A 19,857-nucleotide genomic window follows, 5' to 3' on the forward strand; every position below is an offset into this window, starting at 1 on the left:
AAGAAAGATAATCCCCCAGGAGAATCCACCTTCAAATACAGTCGGCAATCCTACATACAATATTCCATTCACTAAAATACAGAATAGAATATTAACCCTCTAGTACACCACTATTAGGAGCGCCGCTCGGAACGCGGCCGTACACAAACCCGTTCACCGAACAACTGCTTCACTCCCAGGTCTTCTTGAAGCAGCATGGGGTCGCTGAAAATTAGGAGGCCGGGGGAAAAGAGCTCCCCGACCAATGAGAGTCTGAAAAGACGATCACGCCACTGGTCATGTGACAGGGTTTGACTCAGCTGCTCCCGATGTTAAGGGTGCAGCTAATGATGACAATGATGCTAATTACTACACTAAATCAGGCCAGTAAACAATATTTCTATTCCAGAAATTTCATGAAGAGCGATACCAACCCGACTCGGTAGCCGCTTATCGTTTTGATGATACGGCTGCTGCTGATTCATAGGGATTGGCGACGATGGTGATAATGCATATACACAACTACAAATCTAACAAAATATATCTGGCAGTCGATCCTATTCCTATTCTAAAATAAAATAAATTCGCTAAATTATACACTAGACGACGGCTCTCCATCCGTCACAAAAATTCACTTTGTGACAATATCTATCTTCAATTTTTTTTTAGAAATTCATCACTTCTGAACTCCTAGATCTTCCAGAATTCTCAATAATGTAAGGGCATACCGGTTTGGAGATACTCTCATTTGATACTACGAGAAGGGATACTCGTAGAAGGAATGAATAGATTTAATTTGACAACATTTGAAAAGATGAAAGGCTTCAAAGGTTTTCTACTGGAGGTTTTCTATTCAAAGTTTTAATACCAACAATTATAAAGTTGAAAAAAGCCCCAATATATGGAACAAAAGAAAGTATGGGGTGATAGTATAACACTCACATTCATGAATGCATTATAAACTGAATAATTTGCAATTTGGAAAAATATCTTAAAATATGCTCAACTATATTATCTCTCCGGTTATAGGAAAATAATGTGGAGATTGGAATTTACCACGAACATTATCCTGTTTTAAGTTTATGAGAGTTCAATATCTAGAATTGAAATGCCCTCCGAGTTGATTAAAGAGATTGTCATCCTTTCTATTCTTTCAAACAGGAATTCAACCGATCACTTGTCTTATAGAATTATCAAGTTTATTAGAAGGAATATATTGTAGGATACTTATAGTATGAATTAATATTCATACGCATACTTTTCAATGTATGATTCATTTTCATTAAATTCATTATTATTGAATCATGAAGAGTTGATTTTCCCTTTCTCAAATAAATAAAGAATGAGAGTTCTACAATAAGTACCAATTGAGAATTCCTCTTACAAATAATTAAATTAGAAATATGTGTTTCAGAATACGAGATCAAGTATTCAATACAATAATTGAGAATTCCTCACGCGCAATCCATGCTTTAATATAATATTCGCCCTTATATTTTTGTTATAGTTTTCAATTAGAAAGATTCAACCAGAAAACTATTTCCTCATCAAGTATGTGAAAGCCATAATTATCCTGAAAAAAGAGTTCCTCCTAAGGGATTAGGCAAGAAGTTCTATTGATTCTACATATGATATACAGTACACAGACAAGATAAAGGATTGTGAAAGAAATAATAGTACAATCAATGTTTCATGTTTTTAATACCTTATTCAATGATCGATTTATCGAATTCATTAGCATTGAGTAATTGAATTACAAAAGAGCCAGGAAAAGCATGTTAATTTTCAATAAGAGAGCAACAGGTATTCGATGTAGGCTCTTACAAAATCAATCATTCTGAAAGATCCAGTAGTCCAAAAGTATTGAATTTCTAAAAAAAATTAAAGATAAATATTGTATGAGTCGTAGGAGATGTCGATGGGACTTGAAAGTTATTTACTTTTTGAGAAAAAGACTTACAAAGCTGCTAAATTTAACATTGGAAATATAGGAAGAATAGATATTTAGAGTACCAATGATGTCACACTGATCATCCGACTCTGATCATTAAAAGATCGAGATGCACGTGGCCAGTACCTTGTATTCCAAGTAAGTTGGTGTTATCTACAGCTTCCACTTTTATGGAGAGATAAAATGAATGCATATCGGTTGAACTTGCCAGTTCAAGTTCAACTACCCAATAGCGTTGTTGCGCGGGAAAAGTTATTCAATTCAGTTTCCTTGGCGGGTGACAGCTGAACGAAGCGCGACTTTTGAAAATTTCTGCCTAGCGTCACAACTCTCATAATAATTATGTTTTTTCGGCTTAGGAAGGTGAAGGAGTCATGGGAAAATTCTACAAAAAGTCGTGAACGTTTTTTTCATATATTTGAGATTCTTCTAAATTCTCAAATCAATCTGTCCAAATTTAACAAAGTTATAAGCATTTTCAAATGTGATGCTGGTTAAGAATAAAAATAGAGTAATATCTGTATTCCCTACCAGACATTCAGCTGAACTTTGAGTTCTCATTTTATTCTATGAAAAAATGAATGCATTTTTAGCATTTCTGAGCTTGGAATCATATTTTTCAAATGTTTCTCCATATCTTTATCCAATCAGGTACAATTTATATAATATACAGTGATGCAGTAATTAAGATTTCCAATACATAAATACATACATTACATATATAAATTAATAAATATATATATATAAATATATACATTATATAAATTACATACTTGAGTATATTAGAACACTTTTTTTTCTAATATTTTGGAAAGGTTACTTATCAAGCTTATCGGTCTATAATTTTCTGGTTTTTTTAAATCTCCGGTTTTAGGTATTGGGATGATTCTGGCTTCTCTGAACTTTTTTGGGAAATATCCTTCATTTAAACATTTGTTGAATATATGTTCTAAGGGTCCAGTTATGTGGTGAGAAATTTTTTTTATGAAAGGTCCTGTGAAGTTATCTGGTCCTGGTGTAGATTTGTTTTTCAACTGATTTATAATTGACATTATTTCGTTTGAGTTTGTGGGGTTGAGAAAGATACTGTGCTGACATGAATTTGATAGCGATCGAGGAACTGGGATATCACTTACATTTCCTGATATTTTTCTGGCAAATGATACACCCACGTTAGCAAAGTAATCGTTGAGTATATCTGCATCTAGGCTTATTTCTTTTGTGTTTTTCTTTATTTCCAGCAGCTCGTTAATGTATTCCCAAGTTTTCTTGGCGTTATTCCTATGTTCATCGAACTTCTCATTAAAATAATCTATTTTTGCCCTTTTTATTAAATTATTTAAAGTATTCCGGTAGTTTTTGTAGCGGGTTTGCAATTCAATATTGTTTGGCTGTCGTGAGAGCTTCCTGTGTAATTTGTCTCTTTCTCGGATTGCATTGACAAGACTGGGTGTTATCCATTTTTTTACTGGTTTGTTTTTTTTTACTTAATCTGATTGTTTTTGTTCTTTTATTTGTGAGTTGTGTCAATTTTTCTATGAAATTGCTAACCATTGCATCGATATTGTCGGTGTTGTAAATATCAGCCCAGTTTTCAACCTGTAAGTCAGCCATTAATCCGTCAAAGTCAGTTACAGTTTTGGTCCATAATTCCCCTGCTACCGCGTTATTTTTCAAGGCTTCACTCAAGTGCAGTGAAACACTGTAATGGTCTGTTATGTTAGTTTTAATAATCACGCCATGCTGTAGGTCTCTAATGTTTCCCCCCTCCTTGAAAAATATGTGGTCTATGCAGGTACCATTTCCATTCACTATCCTTGTCGGCTTGTTAATGTAGGATTTAAATCCGTTGATATGCAGAGTACTCAAGTACTCATTTGTTAAACTATTGTTTTCTAAAATATTAAGATTTATATCGCCCATTAAAATTACATTGGTAGTGTCCTTCATTCTGTTCAAACAAGCGTCTAGACTTGAAATGAAATTATTAATGTTGGTAGCTGGAGAGCGATAAATTAAAATTATTGTGTATTTGATGTTATCAATTGAACAAACTATACAGATTGAATTCGATTCTTCGATATCCAAATCAATTATTTCAAAATGAAAATTTTTATCAACAAATAAACATATCCCATCACACTTTGAATGTTTACTTTTATTCTGTACAACATTATATCCTTCAAGACCGTAAGTGAAATGAGCATCATCCGTAATCCACGTTTCTGATAAGGCAATAATATGAAATTTGAAGTTTATATTTCCTAAATAATGAACCAGTTCTTCAAAGTTTTTATTCAGGCTTCTTATATTAGTATGAAAAAAATTCAATAAGTTTTTATTGCTTATGTTATGTGGTTCGAAAGAGAATAAATCATCTATTTCACTTGTATCATGATAGCCTATGAGATCATCATCACATTCAAGAACTGACATATATTTTTCTATAAGAGTATAATACTATTCTGTAAAATTTATAATAATATTAATTGTAATGAAAAAGAAAAAAAACAAAGAAAGTAAGTTAATAAGGAAGAAGATAAAAAAATATGTTAAACCGAGCGGGTAAAGTTATTTACCAATCTTGCGACTTCGCGCCGCGCCTCTTTTAAACAAGAAAATGGTCTTTCCAACCCATAGAAGGATCCAGAAAACTCGAATTAAAAAAATTAGTGAGAATTATTTAAACAAAAGAAGCAGTTTTTGCTAAACCAAATAACAAGAAATGGGTTCAGAGTTGCATAAATAAGCAAGTTGAGTAGAAATGGAGTTTGGAATAAAACAAGCTGACACCGTGATCGTAATAGCAAAAACCATTGAATAAACTGTTTCAATCGCCCCCCACAATTATTCTATAATGCATGCACTCACAGCACTGAAACACTCTGAAGATAATTCCAGGGTTTGGCACGCAGCTAGAAAAATACCACAGACAATATCAGATTGCTATTTCGGCCTCCACCGCTATCTGAATTGTCACAACCAATAATTGCACCTAACACCGATATCTGATTGCGATAACTGAATTTGTACAAACGCAATCTTATCATAATAATTACAGGAGGCAGTATAACAGATTGGATACTAGTGTAGGCTACAGCTTAGTCATTCTTAACTTCACTGAGAGCGAAAGAAAGAGATAACAATAAATGATAATGAAACGAAAAAGAAGAATTTATTTATAAGTTGTTATTGTAATTGCAGGGCAAAAGGTATCTCTGAACTGCACTGTGAAAACGTTTTAGCTATAAGCCGTCGGATATTGCAGAAGTCACAATAATAATAATAGTAATGCCCAGCTTATCAGAGTAATTCATTCACATACATTTGCCTGGCAATCATTAGATTAAAGAGTTTTCAATTTTAATATCAATATGTTTCTTTACACAGAGTTTCATGCACAAGTACATGATTTATATAATGTAAATTTCATGTGCATATCTATATAGATTCATATGTAAGCATAATATATCCTTATTAATACTTAAGTATATACATCAATCACCAAGATAAGCCATTTAACAACCAAAGTGAATCTGCTGTGCTTATTTCATTCCATCTCAAAAATTTTACTATTTCACATGGAGCGAATTTATTTCTTCCAACAACGGATAAATAACACTTTAAAACATACGGAATCGTAGTCTATCATCAATTTAAACCATAGCAGCAATAAAAGCTTCCAGATCCTTATCACTGTTAATCATTGACACTTTTCCCTTATCCACTGGTCTTACTTTTATGTTTCCTGCTCTATCCACCCACACATATTTAAAATCCTTCTCTTTTTGGAGCTTCTTTAGTTGCGATAGAATCTTTCTACGTACCAGAGTAAGTGACAAATTGATGAACACTGGGCGATCCTCCGCTTGAAATCCGACGTCGCGAGTGGAAAGTCTCCTCACGTGTTTCTTCTTATCTAGTACCTTGTGCGCGTCATCTCGTCGTACAAATTTGACGATGATCCCGGGGGAGTGTTGGTTTGCCCCCTTGGGCAGGCGGTGGCAGCTGTCTATCGCCTCCGGACCCAGGTCAACTCCGACTGCTTTACACGTGGCTAGCACAACGTCTCTAGTATTTTCCCCATGCACAGTAGGAACCCCGTGTATCTCGAGCATGTTTCTACGGCCATACTGTTCGAGTGAATCCACCCTATCGTTAAGCACCTCTACACTTGTTTTTAGTTTAGTGTTTTCAGTTTTTAAGTGCAATATTATATCCTGCTGGGCCTTTATTATACCCTCCAGCCTAATTAATGTGTCAGAATTTGCACTGATCTTATTCAAACAAGTTTCAAGCGAAAGTTCTAATCTTGCCTGACCCTCACCAAATTTTTTTTCAAGGTCGGACATAGTTGTCCTGAAGCAATCCGCTGATACGTCGGACAGAGTACTAGCGTTACCTGGCGATGATTTCACCGGCGTTGCAACTGTGTTATCATTTCGTTGACTGCGTAACTTAGCCTCACATTTATTGCACGACCAGGAATTCGACATCAGGATCTCTAATTCTGCATCAGTCATTTTTTTGCCACCAATACACTGTCCATGGAACATGGACTTACAAATAGAACAGACTAATTTGTCCCTCGCCTGTCGATTTACTGAGAATTTGCAGGTTTCACAGACACTCATTTTTCACTTTAATACGAGCTCGAAAGTGATGGAAAAAATAAAATTAATCCTGAACTGAACGTTTAGGAAACAGAAAGTAGTCAATATTAAACAAGAGGCACGGCGCAAGAACAAACAAACTATTTCATAGGAGATAAGAGAGCACCTGAACTTGGCGTCTGCTCACGGCAAAATCTAATCGACAACTGAAGTATAAAAAACAGAATTATGAGTTTTTTAGAGAAAGAAAATATAATAAATGAAAAGCAATTTGGTTTTCAAAAAAATAAGTCTACTAAAGATGCAGTCATCCACTTGAACAAAATAATTTTTGACAATTTTAATAGCAATAGAAAAACTCTTGCAGTGTTCATGGATCTATCAAAAGCTTTTGATACGATACCTCACAATATATTATTAAACAAATTAGATAGGGCTGGAATTAGAGGTGCAGCAAATGATTTATTTTCTTCATATTTGACTGAAAGGAAACAATACCTACATCTTCAGGGTCAAACTGATATTAAATATACGTCAGGTTTCGGCTTGCCTCAAGGTTCTGTGCTTTCACCAGTTCTTTTTTTGTTATATGTGAATGACCTACTCAAACTAAACCTCCAAGATTGCACCACTCTGTCTTTTGCAGATGACACTGTATTGATCTTCAGCGGCAAAAGCTGGGTAGAAACTTTCAATATAGCCAATAGAAACCTAATAATTATTAGAAAATGGCTTCAAGATCATATCCTGACTTTAAACGCTGACAAAACTAAGTATATCACCTTTTCACCCAATATAACTGGACAACCAGCAACAGATTTAAATCTTAAAATAGGGACAACAAATAATAACAATGAAAACTCTACAGATAATACAGAAGCACAAAAAACATTAGAAAGGGTTCACACGATTAAATATCTTGGTATATTATTGGATCAACATTTAAAATGGAACAAACACATAGATTATTTGTGCTCAAAGTTGAAATACCTCATTTACATTTTTTACAAAATAAATAAAATAAAAAACATAGACATTATACGGAAAATTTACTTTGCATACGCTCACTCATTATTTCAATATATTAATGAAGTATGGGGAGCTGCTTATGATACACATCTGAAGAAATTATTTATCTTACAAAAACATATTATAAGAGCAGCATTAGGAAGACCTCGACTCTATCCTAGTAGGGACATTTTTCTTGAATTTAAGGTCCCTACAATAAGACAGAATTATATGAAAAATATAATACTCCATATCAATAAGAATAAATCTAATTTTCCTGCACACATAACACCCCATAATACACATCCTAACAATAGATTCAACACAGAACTCATTAAGCTAACCATATGCAGGCATCAATTTACCTATTATTGCAGCTACATTATAAATAAAATTCCAAACGATTTTATAGATAAACAAATGACATGTAATTTAAGCAAAAGCATAGATTATTGGATTGAGCATAACATATTCTTCAAACTAGTTGTATAAAGTATAATATTGTATCCAACAAGCATTGTTACTAAAAACATTGAGCAATGGTTTTTTCATTTTCACGTTCTCGAACCAGGTATTGTAAATGTTCCCTTATCATCTTTTTTTTTTTTTTTATCGTATATTTTTATGTATTCCCTGTGTGAAATATTCACTTCATGATGGCCTCAAGACGTCACAGTGGTTAATTGGATTCTACTTTGTCATGTAGTATGTACTATTCTTAAGTTTTTAATTTTTTTTCTGAGCCTTTGAGACTTTTGTATATTGCTGTAATACTTTCTTTAGCTCTTTTTATTTTAATTTTTATATCGCTTCTTACTTGACCTGAATTGAAGCAGAAAAATTTAACCGCAACTCACTGCCAACACACAAGGACTCTTATGTTGGCAGTGCCGAATATTACATTGATTACATTGATAATTATTGTTGTGCAAGTTACAATAAATGTATATTTTTAGGTGATTGTATATTGCATACTTTAGTGATTGTATTGTACAAATATTTGTATGTGATTTTTGGCAATAAATTCAATTCAATTCAATTCAATTCGATTCAATTCAATTCAATTCAATTCAATATTCTTACCGTTGAACGGACCAACACAAATTGTAAAGATTCAAACAAAAGACCCACCTTCTGTTAAGGAATGAACCTACACTTCTATGGATGAATACTTCATATACAAATCAATTAATATCAGATAATTTGATAATATTCTAGAGATTGGAGTTAGACTCACTAATATTCTATAAGGAATAATTGTCATACTTGGAAGATGTTGGAGTACATTGCTCATTATAATGTAAATGTAGTAACAGTTTTTAGCATTCGATGTTTTAATGATTCCAGTAGTCCTTCATTATTGTACTTTCTTGTGTATGTCACTGCAATAAACTGAATTTATTGATACACGAAATAATTCTAAAATCAATATAACAATAGACAGTGTTCGGTAAAGATGGTATTGTGATTAAAATTCATTCAAAGACCTGGCATGCTGCCCAAAAGTCTTCATTCAGTTTTAACAATCGAAACCTTGATATTATTCCAGCAAATAAGTTTGAATTTTACGGCCATTCCCCAATTTTATTCAGATGTTCATACCTTAAGATTAGTGTGGTTAATTTCTGATGAGAAAGTCGAAAACATTTTTTTCAATTTCCAATAATTGATAGATACCCAAAAGTCAAATTCTTTTATATTAACAGCCCATTTTTTATATTCTCAAGAGAAGGGATGTTTAAAACCTTTACGGTTGCTCACACCATTAGCATCCACTGACCTTGCCACCCACTGAAGCTTGCAGCTCCTGAACATGTGCCTTGTATCCCCAAAAGTTCCCTAATGTAATGCTTTTTGTGTGTCATCTTGAACTTGAAAAATTTCATTTCGTGAAAACTGTACTTGTTCTATAGTTGTTATTGTCTCTCTAAGGGCCGTTTGCACAGTGACAGTTTAAACGAAAATTCCATCTTAAACTGGATTAAATCCGTATCAAGTCTTGTTTGTTATAATGTGTTACATTTTGAGTTTAAGCCACCAGCTGATTAAATTCAGTTTAAGCTTTGACTGTGCAAATGGCTCTTAATTCGGTAATTCCCTTTCAACTGATACAGCTCATTGGGGTTTTCAAGGTAATCTCCTAGATTTCTACATTTATTGAGCATGCTTGACTTATTATGCAACCTCAAATAAATAAATAAATCAACTTTATTAATCAACTTTAAATGCATAAAAAAATGGTGCTTGTACAATTTTTTTCCTTTACATATTCTGACAACATGAAAATCTTAGTTTATTGACAATGCTCTACAAAATGTTTTGAGTTATGTGCAATACAAGTTCACGGAGCCGGTCGCTGGTTGATTCAAACAAATCTCGAATCATTATTACAAAGACGAAGTATGGCAACGTTTGTTGGACCTTCATGAGGAGTAAAATTTATTTACTATATGAGAATTGGCAACACAGCTCAGCGGACCAAACATAGGAGCACATTTCACGGACCAAACATAGGAGCACATTTCACGCAGCAATTATAATATTGAAGGACCTTCTTGAGGAGTAAAATTTGCATGCAACTCCAATGTTGGTGCCAAATCACTCAAGACCCAACATGGGAGTGAATTTTATATAGCAGAATTATATAAGCACTTTGGAGGTTAGAAAGGACCATCATGAGGTGAATAACTTTACAAGGATCTAGATTAATTATGGATGAATATATCATAAATTGCGAGTCAAGTTCTTCAGGTATAACATAATAGTTTCATTTTGTGACTATCTGATCAAATTTAAAATTGGGGGTCCCGGGGAACTACATGAGAGTTGAAATTTTACTGGACCCACAACAGGCACGAAAACGTAAATATATATATATATATATATATATATATATATATATATATATATGAGTAGCCCAGCTACAAAGACAGCCAACTCCAAAAATTTCAAAAATGAGATTTTAATAGATTCTCATAGTATTTTGAGTGCTGAATCCTATTATGGCATCGGTTTGTTACAAAAACGGACAGATCAATGCTTAAAACCTATTGAAAAATGCTACTTCGGTACAAAACCTGGCCAGCTCCACAACCATGTTGTTACAAAAACGGCCAAGTCCAGCCAAGCCAATCGCAGTAGAGGATTTGAGTCACATGACCCTGAACAGACCACGTGATCTGACCACCTGACCTGACCATGTGACTCTGAATCATTCTGGTCTGCAGTCAAATATTATTAACAATAATAATAATAATAATAATAATAATAATAATGGTGGTCCTCAACTGGTCAATGAACAATGTGAGTGTGCAGATGAGAATGATGACAATGATGAAATTGTAGAATTTGTGGTTTAATTTTTTTCAATTTTTTCTATTTTTTGTGTTTTATTAGATTTTTATCAGTTGAGCTGACAATTTGAAAAAATAAAATAATGTTTTTTAAAACTGTTTTATCAATAGAACCACCCTCAAAGATTTTCCATCATACAGCAGTAATTGTTACAAAAACGTCCAGATCCAAACCTGGTTGGTTACAAAAACGGCCAGTTCCATACATTGGTTACAAACTCGGCCATGTCCATTTTTGTATTGTAAATAACTAATTAACCTATATAATTAAGGTTGAGATCTTAATGCTATTCAACTTTCAAGACATAAGACTATTCACATAAAAAAACAGCAACTAAAACAGTTTTTTTCTATAAGAAACAGTTTTTGGTCTCTCCTGAATAATCTTGCAAATGGCACTTGGCCGTGTTTGTAATTAAGCTACTCATATATATATATATATATATATATATATATAATAATAATAATTAAAATAAATTTCATTCCAATTCAATTCTATAATTCCATTTTGTAATTTTATTCTACTTCATTTCGGATTTCTAATTTTAAATCTCCTCTTTTCTATCAATTCATAATCTACACCTTTCCTCATCCATAACCCACTCAAAATTTAAATCTCCCACTTGTAACACATCATGGCCTACCAACTAATCCCATAATGCTCCTTCAATATGTGTGCCTCCTTTCGTCTGTGTTCTATGGTCTACACAACATCTCTACCGCATCTCTGTGGTCACGACCGTTAGAATGTTCATATCTGCACCACTTCACTTCCTGTTTGATTGACAAAGGGGGCCCAGCTCCCGAAAATTCTTGTTTAAATGTAAGTTTTTAAGTGTTTTTAATCTATCTGTGTCGTGTGTATGCTGTTTATATATATATATATATATATATATATATTATATATATATATATATATATAATATATATAAATTAAAACAGGAGACACAAGACATAAATAGATTGAAAACACTTAGAAACTTACAAATTTTCGGGAACTGAGTTCCCTTCCTCAACCGAGCAGTGAGGAAGAGAGTGAGGAAGTGACCCACGCACTACTCGGTTGAGGAAGGGAACTCAGTTCCCGAAAATTTGCGTTTCTAATGTAAGTTTCTAAGTGTTTTCAATCTATTTATGTCTTGTGTCTCCTGTTTTAATATATTGTGACAGGCTTAGCTCCGGGGAGGGCATGGACCACACAAAAAAATAGATACATTTATGAAAGTTCTCACTTTTATGGGTACATGAATATATGCCCCTTTGTGTAATATTGGACCTGAGAATTTATTTAATTGGTTGAGAAATTTGTAGGTTGTCCCAGATTTGGGATTGGAGTATTCCAATTGTACTGAGCTTAAATAAAGCAATCTTAAAATTATTACCTGGTTGTTCTGATAAAGAGCCAATGTAACATGAACAAAGATATAGATCACAAATCCATGTATGATTGTGTCTCTCACCGCTATCAGAATTAATAATGAGTACTTTATTACATAAATATAATTTCTGAAAAGAGGTTTGAGTACAGAATCTAATCCTATCAGTGTTGGGTTACATTGACTTACATTGCAAAACGCCGCATACACTGTTCAATTTAGTCTGGAAATTATAAGCTAAGCCGCCGACAGTGACCAATGTAAAAGCAAATGTAACAGGAATTATATTTATTAATACCGCAGTGATCCACTGATACATTAGCAACCATCCACAACCTTCCACTCAATTAATTTCCCGACTTGTTACACTGACCATATGAGGTCTATCACAATACCAATGGTAACGTGTCAAAGACGATATTAAGGTTTTCAGAAAAGAAACGAATTGGAAGATATGCTCAGTTATTTCAATATATTGACAATTTTCAAGATAAGCAGATAGTAAATTATAATTTTTTAAGTGAATAGTGGTGATCAATATAATGTGTTCTGGTTTAACAATAACAGACATGTACAATTTATACTTCAATAACTATTTATGAATTGAAAGAAAATGATATGATAAAATTATTATTAGAGGGTTGTGAGTTCTGCTTTGGCATAGCTTGATCGATAGACAGATTATAAATTAATTTAATTTAATGATGATTATTATAATGTAGATTAACGTTGTATTTCTCTTGATTGCAATCTTGTTGTCATGACCATTAATTTTCACTAGAATTTATATCACTCATGAATCGTAGATGGGGCCCCAATAATATTTACTAGAAGAACAACTCACGCGACTCTGTTTTCCTTTTTCCTTGGTTCGTAAATAATCATTCTCCTGCCATGTGCTGGATTTTCTGGCCTCCAAATAGAACGTGTTGCTGGTATATTACTCTGTGATTCATGTAGATTTAATCGGGTATCTTACGTTAATTATTATTTTTACAAACAAAAGGAACTTTACAATTAACATTTAAATTCACAAACAAACAATTTACGTAAAATTTTTCAACAAAAATGCAAGTTTACTCAGAATGTGTGACTAGGGCAAGGTCAGCTAGAGAAGAAGTCCCCTTCCATAAATTAAGCTTACAATTCTCTTAATCTCTCTGTTTCTAATTTGCATAGGACGATTGCTATTGGTTGTAGCTGAGTGACGTAATGCACACGTCATATTTTTATGAAAAATGGTTCCTTTGTTTACATTCAATTCCCTGGCTTACAAGACGAATAAATACATTAAAACATAAATATAATTCAATCATTTCAAAATACAGTTCAATTCCAACAGTGTAGGTAAATTATAATAATAAATAAAATTATAATAACAGAGATCTCGACATTCTGTGTTGCATATCAACAATTCAGATATTGGTATCCCTTTCTTTGTCCTCTGATTGGTTGTTCGTGCAAAAAGGAATAAATCTAGCAAGATTGCTTGTATTTGATATTTATTTGTCAATAATCCAAACGATAAATGTAATTAAATTAAATAATACCGTTTGTCAATGTAGACTTACATACAAAGAGTATTTGTAACTTTTTTGCTATTACTGTACATCAGAATACTATATCTTTTTTATAATTTGTTTTTCAAAAATAAACTCATTTATTGTGCTAATAATTTTGATTAGCTTATTATTATAGATTCCTTTTTCCTTTTCTACACAATGACGAAAAATAATAATTCACAAATAAACATGCTATCACATTATATTATATAATACGCAGGTCTGATTGATCTCAACTCTATACTAGTGTTCTAAGCATTCAAACGTTTTAGGTTAGGTTTACCACAACATTTCCTTAACCTATAAATGCAATTTTAATATAATAATTTTATAATTCATAGAATAACTAATATAATAAGTAATATGAACTCAATTGGTTTACTGGAAGAGACTGATTCAATTTGATATTGTTATCAGTTAACGGTAACATTGATAATTATTACATTTCAAGATTGTTTGCTGTCTCTGCCTTGATTTCATAATATGATCTAAAGAACTAGTTTTCTAAGTAGCCACTAAAACGAATCATCACTATATATATATATTATATAGTATATATTATCATCACTTATTATATATATATATATATATATATATATATATATATATATATATATATATATATATATAACACATAACAGAAGATACTTTAAAGTTTGACACAAGACATAAATAGATTGACAACACTTGAAAACTTACATTAGAAATGGGGAAATTTTCGGAGACTGAGTCTCCTTCCCCAACCGAGCAGACTGCAGTTTTGAATCCAACGGTCGTGTGACCACAGAGTATGCACGGAGAGTCAATTGTAGCAGTAGAGACCCCAGATTATGCGGTGCAGACGGAATCTGTGGTCTCTGCTGCTACAATTGACTCTCCGTGCGTACCTTGTGGTCACACGACCGTTGGATTCAAAACTGCAGTCTGCTCGGTTGAGAAAGGAGACTCAGTCTCCGAAAATTTCCCCATTTCTAATGTGAGTTTTTAAGTGTTTTCAATCTATTTATGTCTTGTGTCTCCTGTTTTAATTTATATATATATATATATATATATATATCTGGACAAGGATAATTCAAGGAACATGAATTCTGGTTTAGCAGAGTACTGGCTCAGATGTGAGTAATATTTTAGTTTTCATACTGTCTTTGACATACACAAGCTTTATTCAACCTATCATTACGGAAAAGATTATACCTAGGCAGGGGGCAACTTGGTTGGATGGAATGCTAGGTTTAAAGAATGATTCCGAAATACCTATTCTTGAGAAGTATATTGTAAGGCTGAAGCTTATCTGATAACAAGGCACCCACGTCAATGTTAGGGTTACTAACATAGTCGTTCAGATTGCTATGAATCGAGAGCAAGCGAGCTGCTTCATCTTTGATGCTTAGCATTGTTGGTGAAGCAGACCAAAATTAGTCCAAACAAAGGGCAGAACATGACAGGAAGGATGAAGTTTAAAAATGAATTAAAACTAAAATTACTTAATCTAGGTGACATAGAAGTCATTATCCATTTGATGAGCGTGTGCATAATGGATGCATTGTCAGTTCGACTCTTGTCAAAATTCATTAAAAATAATTACACAGTTCGATTGACCTTATTTACAAAACGGTGATGAGCTTCAAAGGGTGATCCTAGTCCGTGCAGAAGTATGATGCAACCTCTTCATGGATATAGGGAATGTCACGGTGATGTGTGGTGTTGGAGAAATCAGCAAGAACTCAGGTGTTTCTCCTGTAACCACAAAAAAGAGAGCAGAGCCTGCAGAAACAACAGGTACTTCTCCTTTATTGGAAGAAAAGACGTCGATGTCGTCAATATAAATATAAATATTAATACAATATAAACATAGTGGTACCAACAACACCAACGCCCCCCTCCCACCTGATTGAGAGTTATCAGTTGCTTTTGCTTTGTATACCAGTTGTTTTTAGTGCGGAAGAAGAAAACATATATCAGACTAAATAACTGAAATTGATGAGGATAAACTATAATAAAGTGACATGTGCATGATGAAAATTATTTACTTTAAAAGCTTTTGAGTTATAGGAAGAGAAGAAATGAATTGATACATGAAAAAGCTGAGACAGAAAAATGAATCACATGTCATCACAGGTTGATTCAACGGTGGGATAGTGTTGTGCTGATCATTCATGAATGGGGATTGGATACATGAATAACTGTTTTGGTAAATACTGAACTTGATGAGAAGCAGAATAATTTAGTTCCAGCTTTCGTTAGATGACATGTAAAGCATTTGTTCTAGTTAATATACTATACTAACATACTATAGTACTATAAATGGAGAATAACACTTATGGAGAAGAAAACATTACCACAATATAAGGAGCGAAATACAAGAAAATGATGGTCTGTTATAGGTACTTCGGAGATAGACTGATTGTACCACAATCATTAAGAAAACTTGTTATAGAGACATTGCATGAAACTCATCTTGGGGTATCAAAAAAAAAAAAAAATGAAGCAATGTTTTTTCTGGCCTGGCATGAGCTCTGATGTGATAAACACAGTATCTGCCTGTGAAGTTTGTCAAAAATTTTCCAGGTCGAAAACGACTGATGTTGAATCATGATATTCAAAGAAGGTAGATTATTAATAGAAGTTAGTCATATGTTTACTGATCAAAAGTTTTAAATAATATAAAATAATAAACTCAGTTTGTAATTGTTTCAGTTCTAAATAAAGACACGTCTAGATTACAATCGTTGTACATTATTTTATTGAGTTAATTTTCAATAACTCGACAATTAATAGACTAATTATATTAATTTATTTTGCTTTACCTTGTATTGTTTCTCCACGTTAATAATTGTGTCACACTTGTGTTTTAATTCAAAAATAGGATTTTTTCATGGTACAATAGTGACCAACCTAACCTAACTCTAAATTATTATATATTATATACATTAAAAAAATCTTTATAATTGAATCAATAAATAAACTATAAGTATTTAGCAACACATAGCACTGACAAAATTACCCCCCCCCACGCCCGGTGTTTTAACAAAGTGAACAAGTTGTATATTAGATGAATATCTCTTGGTTTTTTTTTCATTTGTATCCATTTTAAAAATAATTTAACAGTGCAATAAATTATGTAACTTACTAACAGTAAAAATAAATTGAAATTGAAATATTATTCACTGCTATGAAGGGTTTAATGGAGGGCTAAAACTTTAACAAACTCTCCTAAAAAAAATACATTTTTGACTTATGGGAGTATTGCAGCCGTGGTGCGATTGTATGGATTATGCTCAATTTTTTCCATTTTCTGAGACCAGTTTTTGTGTTTGCAGAAACAATGAATTGGAGCAGACCGACAGTTTTTGGCAAATCGCCTCTACCACGCTCGCTTCATACAGCCACTGTCATCGGCAGTCGAATGTACGTGTTTGGAGGATGGGTGCCTCTCGTTCTTGATGATGTTAAAGTTGCAACTCATGAGAAAGAATGGAAATGTACTAACCAGCTCGCCAGCTTAAATCTCGGTAAGTTTATCAGCATCTTGTTGAATATATATATATATATATATATATATATACCATTTATATCACTGGAAGACAAGAAATTAATTAATCTGAAACATAGATCTTGATCGCATTCTACATTATTGAAATACACAGGTTTTTTTGGAATATAGAGCTTCAGCTTTGCTTTATATATATATATATATTATATATATATATATTATATATATATATATATATATATATTACATTGTGAATATACAGTTACATAATATGTAACAGTATATTCACAATGGTACACGTAACGTTTATAGCTGACTGAGTTCTTTCCAAATATTGGAAAGAACCAGTAATAATTGTAGGAACAGTTTTTTGATTGAGCAAGGTCAGATGGTAGCGGAGACACATAACCACGATCCTTGATGAAGCCCAAAAGGTATGTCGTTTGAGGCCATGCATAGCAAACCCTGTTATTGGTGATGTTACTGCATATCCAGCGCTCAGGTACATTGACATTCAACCAATTCTAGTGGATTGCGGCTGAAATATTACAATCACAAGCGCTAACAAAACTCAGTTACTTTTTCATTTGACATACAATTTGTAGGCTTAACGTATTGTATGAACAGTTGAAACCTCTATATTCCAAAAAACCTGTGTATTTCAATAATGTAGAATGCGATCAAGATCTATGTTTCAGATTAATTAATTTCTTGTCTTCCAGTGATATAAATGGTATTCATAATATATTGTATCTGTTGTATGTAATAATATGTCATTTAGTATACAATACAAACATTTAACTACTATCGATGTGTGAATTGAATGTATTATTTATTTATCACTGATGTATGTTTATGTATGTTAATATGTTCTTGATGAAATGAATAAAACGTTACTCTTGATTTTTTTTATTAAGAATCGATGTGGTGGGAGGAACTAATAATGGAAACAGCAGAAGAAAATATTCCCCGGGCCAGAGCGGGCCATTGCGCCGTGGGCGTGCATTGCCGAGTCTATGTGTGGTCTGGTCGAGATGGCTACAGGAAAGCTTGGAACAACCAGGTCAGTACATTGGTAAAGTGTTTTTCCATTAAATGCTATCCCTCACTTCTGCAACTTGTGCGTCTATGTTGTCATTCTTTGATTCACAGCTTTGCTTTATTAGCATTGTCAACCTGACCGCCTACAAATATGAAATCTATGTAAAAACTATTTTTTTCAAAGAAATTTGAAGAAATTTAAAGAAATTTCAATTAAGGTCGGCATAGACACTCAAACATTTAACCGGTTGTTTGTCCAAAGTTTGAAGGTTTTGACGGCTGTTCAAATTAACTGTTCCTTTTCATTTATCCATTTATTTTTTTATACATCAAATCATTTGTATGTTGAATGTTGAATTGAGTATTTTGTGTTATGCATCATGTAGGCTACACTGTATGTTTTATGACGAGCTTATTCATGGTAAAATTTTCTGGCAAATAAATAATCTTGCATCTCATAATAACATTAGCGGAATGATAAACATTCTTTAACCTATAAATCGAAACCTTAATCGCTTAAAAATTGATATTTGCTGTCTAGTTTATAAAAAATTACTAAAAGATTAAATGCAATTTGATAATGATATAATAATGAGTTGTATCTACATACATCAGTAAAGCTTAAACAATATTAATTTGTATATGGGGTATGTGCAGTCACAAGTCTTATGTCTTGTTTTCCTGTATTGAAAATTCTTATTTCTTCGATCTATCCACTTTCACAATCTTCTCTGTCCCAAAGCACATGCAATTTTTTGTTCTGTTTTAATGATTCATTAGGGGTGAACGAAAATACTCTATTCACTTGATTGGTCAAAATCACTTTCACATTGACATCTCTTTGGGCTGGTATTATAGTTTTAAAAGCACATTTAACTACATTTTTTGAACTAGGTACTACTTTTTTTCTAAGACTTCCATGGGAATTTCTTTTTTTTTCAACGAACAAATCCAGTCTTCGTCCATATTTAAATCAATTATACAACTATTATCATTCATTGAAATTGTTCTACTATCAAAGTCTATTTGCGCTCTATAATCTAATAAACACGAATTTCCTAACAAGATATCACATTGTATTTGTTCTGTCACTAGTAAGTTAATCTTGAATTTCCTTTCAAGTATTTGTTTTTCGCTCGAAATCGAACCTAGAATAGGAAGTAAGGAGCCATTAACCGCTGATAAAATAATGTCAGTATGTTCCAATTTCTTTAATTCATCATTTTTGAATACACCTTTGCGAGCTATATTGACGTTTGAGCCTGTATCGATGGTAAATGATACCTCTTTTCCTCTCAATTTACCATGGGCAGAAAGTGCTGAGGCTATAAGTCTCCGCTCATTAGTCAATGATCCATTCATTTGCAACTCATGCTGAGTCTGTGTCTCTGAGCATAACTTTTCGGATTCATCATTGTTCTCTTTACATCTGGAATTCAATCGATCACTTTTATATTTTTGAAAAAAATTTCTCACAAACT

At 32.8% G+C, this 19,857-nt stretch overlaps 1 protein-coding gene across 1 annotated transcript in view; it reads left to right on the forward strand.

Annotated features, from left to right (window-relative positions):
- LOC111045840 (host cell factor 1) overlaps positions 1–19,857 on the forward strand; it is a 143,696-nt gene that overhangs the window by 93,866 nt on the left and 29,973 nt on the right. Inside the window, exons 5-6 of the mRNA XM_039441522.1 lie at positions 17,163–17,354; positions 18,253–18,398. Of these exons, the coding sequence (XP_039297456.1) occupies positions 17,163–17,354; positions 18,253–18,398 (338 nt within the window). The remainder of the gene's footprint in view (positions 1–17,162; positions 17,355–18,252; positions 18,399–19,857) is intronic.

This window comes from Nilaparvata lugens, chromosome X, assembly GCF_014356525.2.
Source record: "Nilaparvata lugens isolate BPH chromosome X, ASM1435652v1, whole genome shotgun sequence".
Classification (NCBI taxonomy): Eukaryota; Metazoa; Arthropoda; class Insecta; order Hemiptera; family Delphacidae; genus Nilaparvata; species Nilaparvata lugens.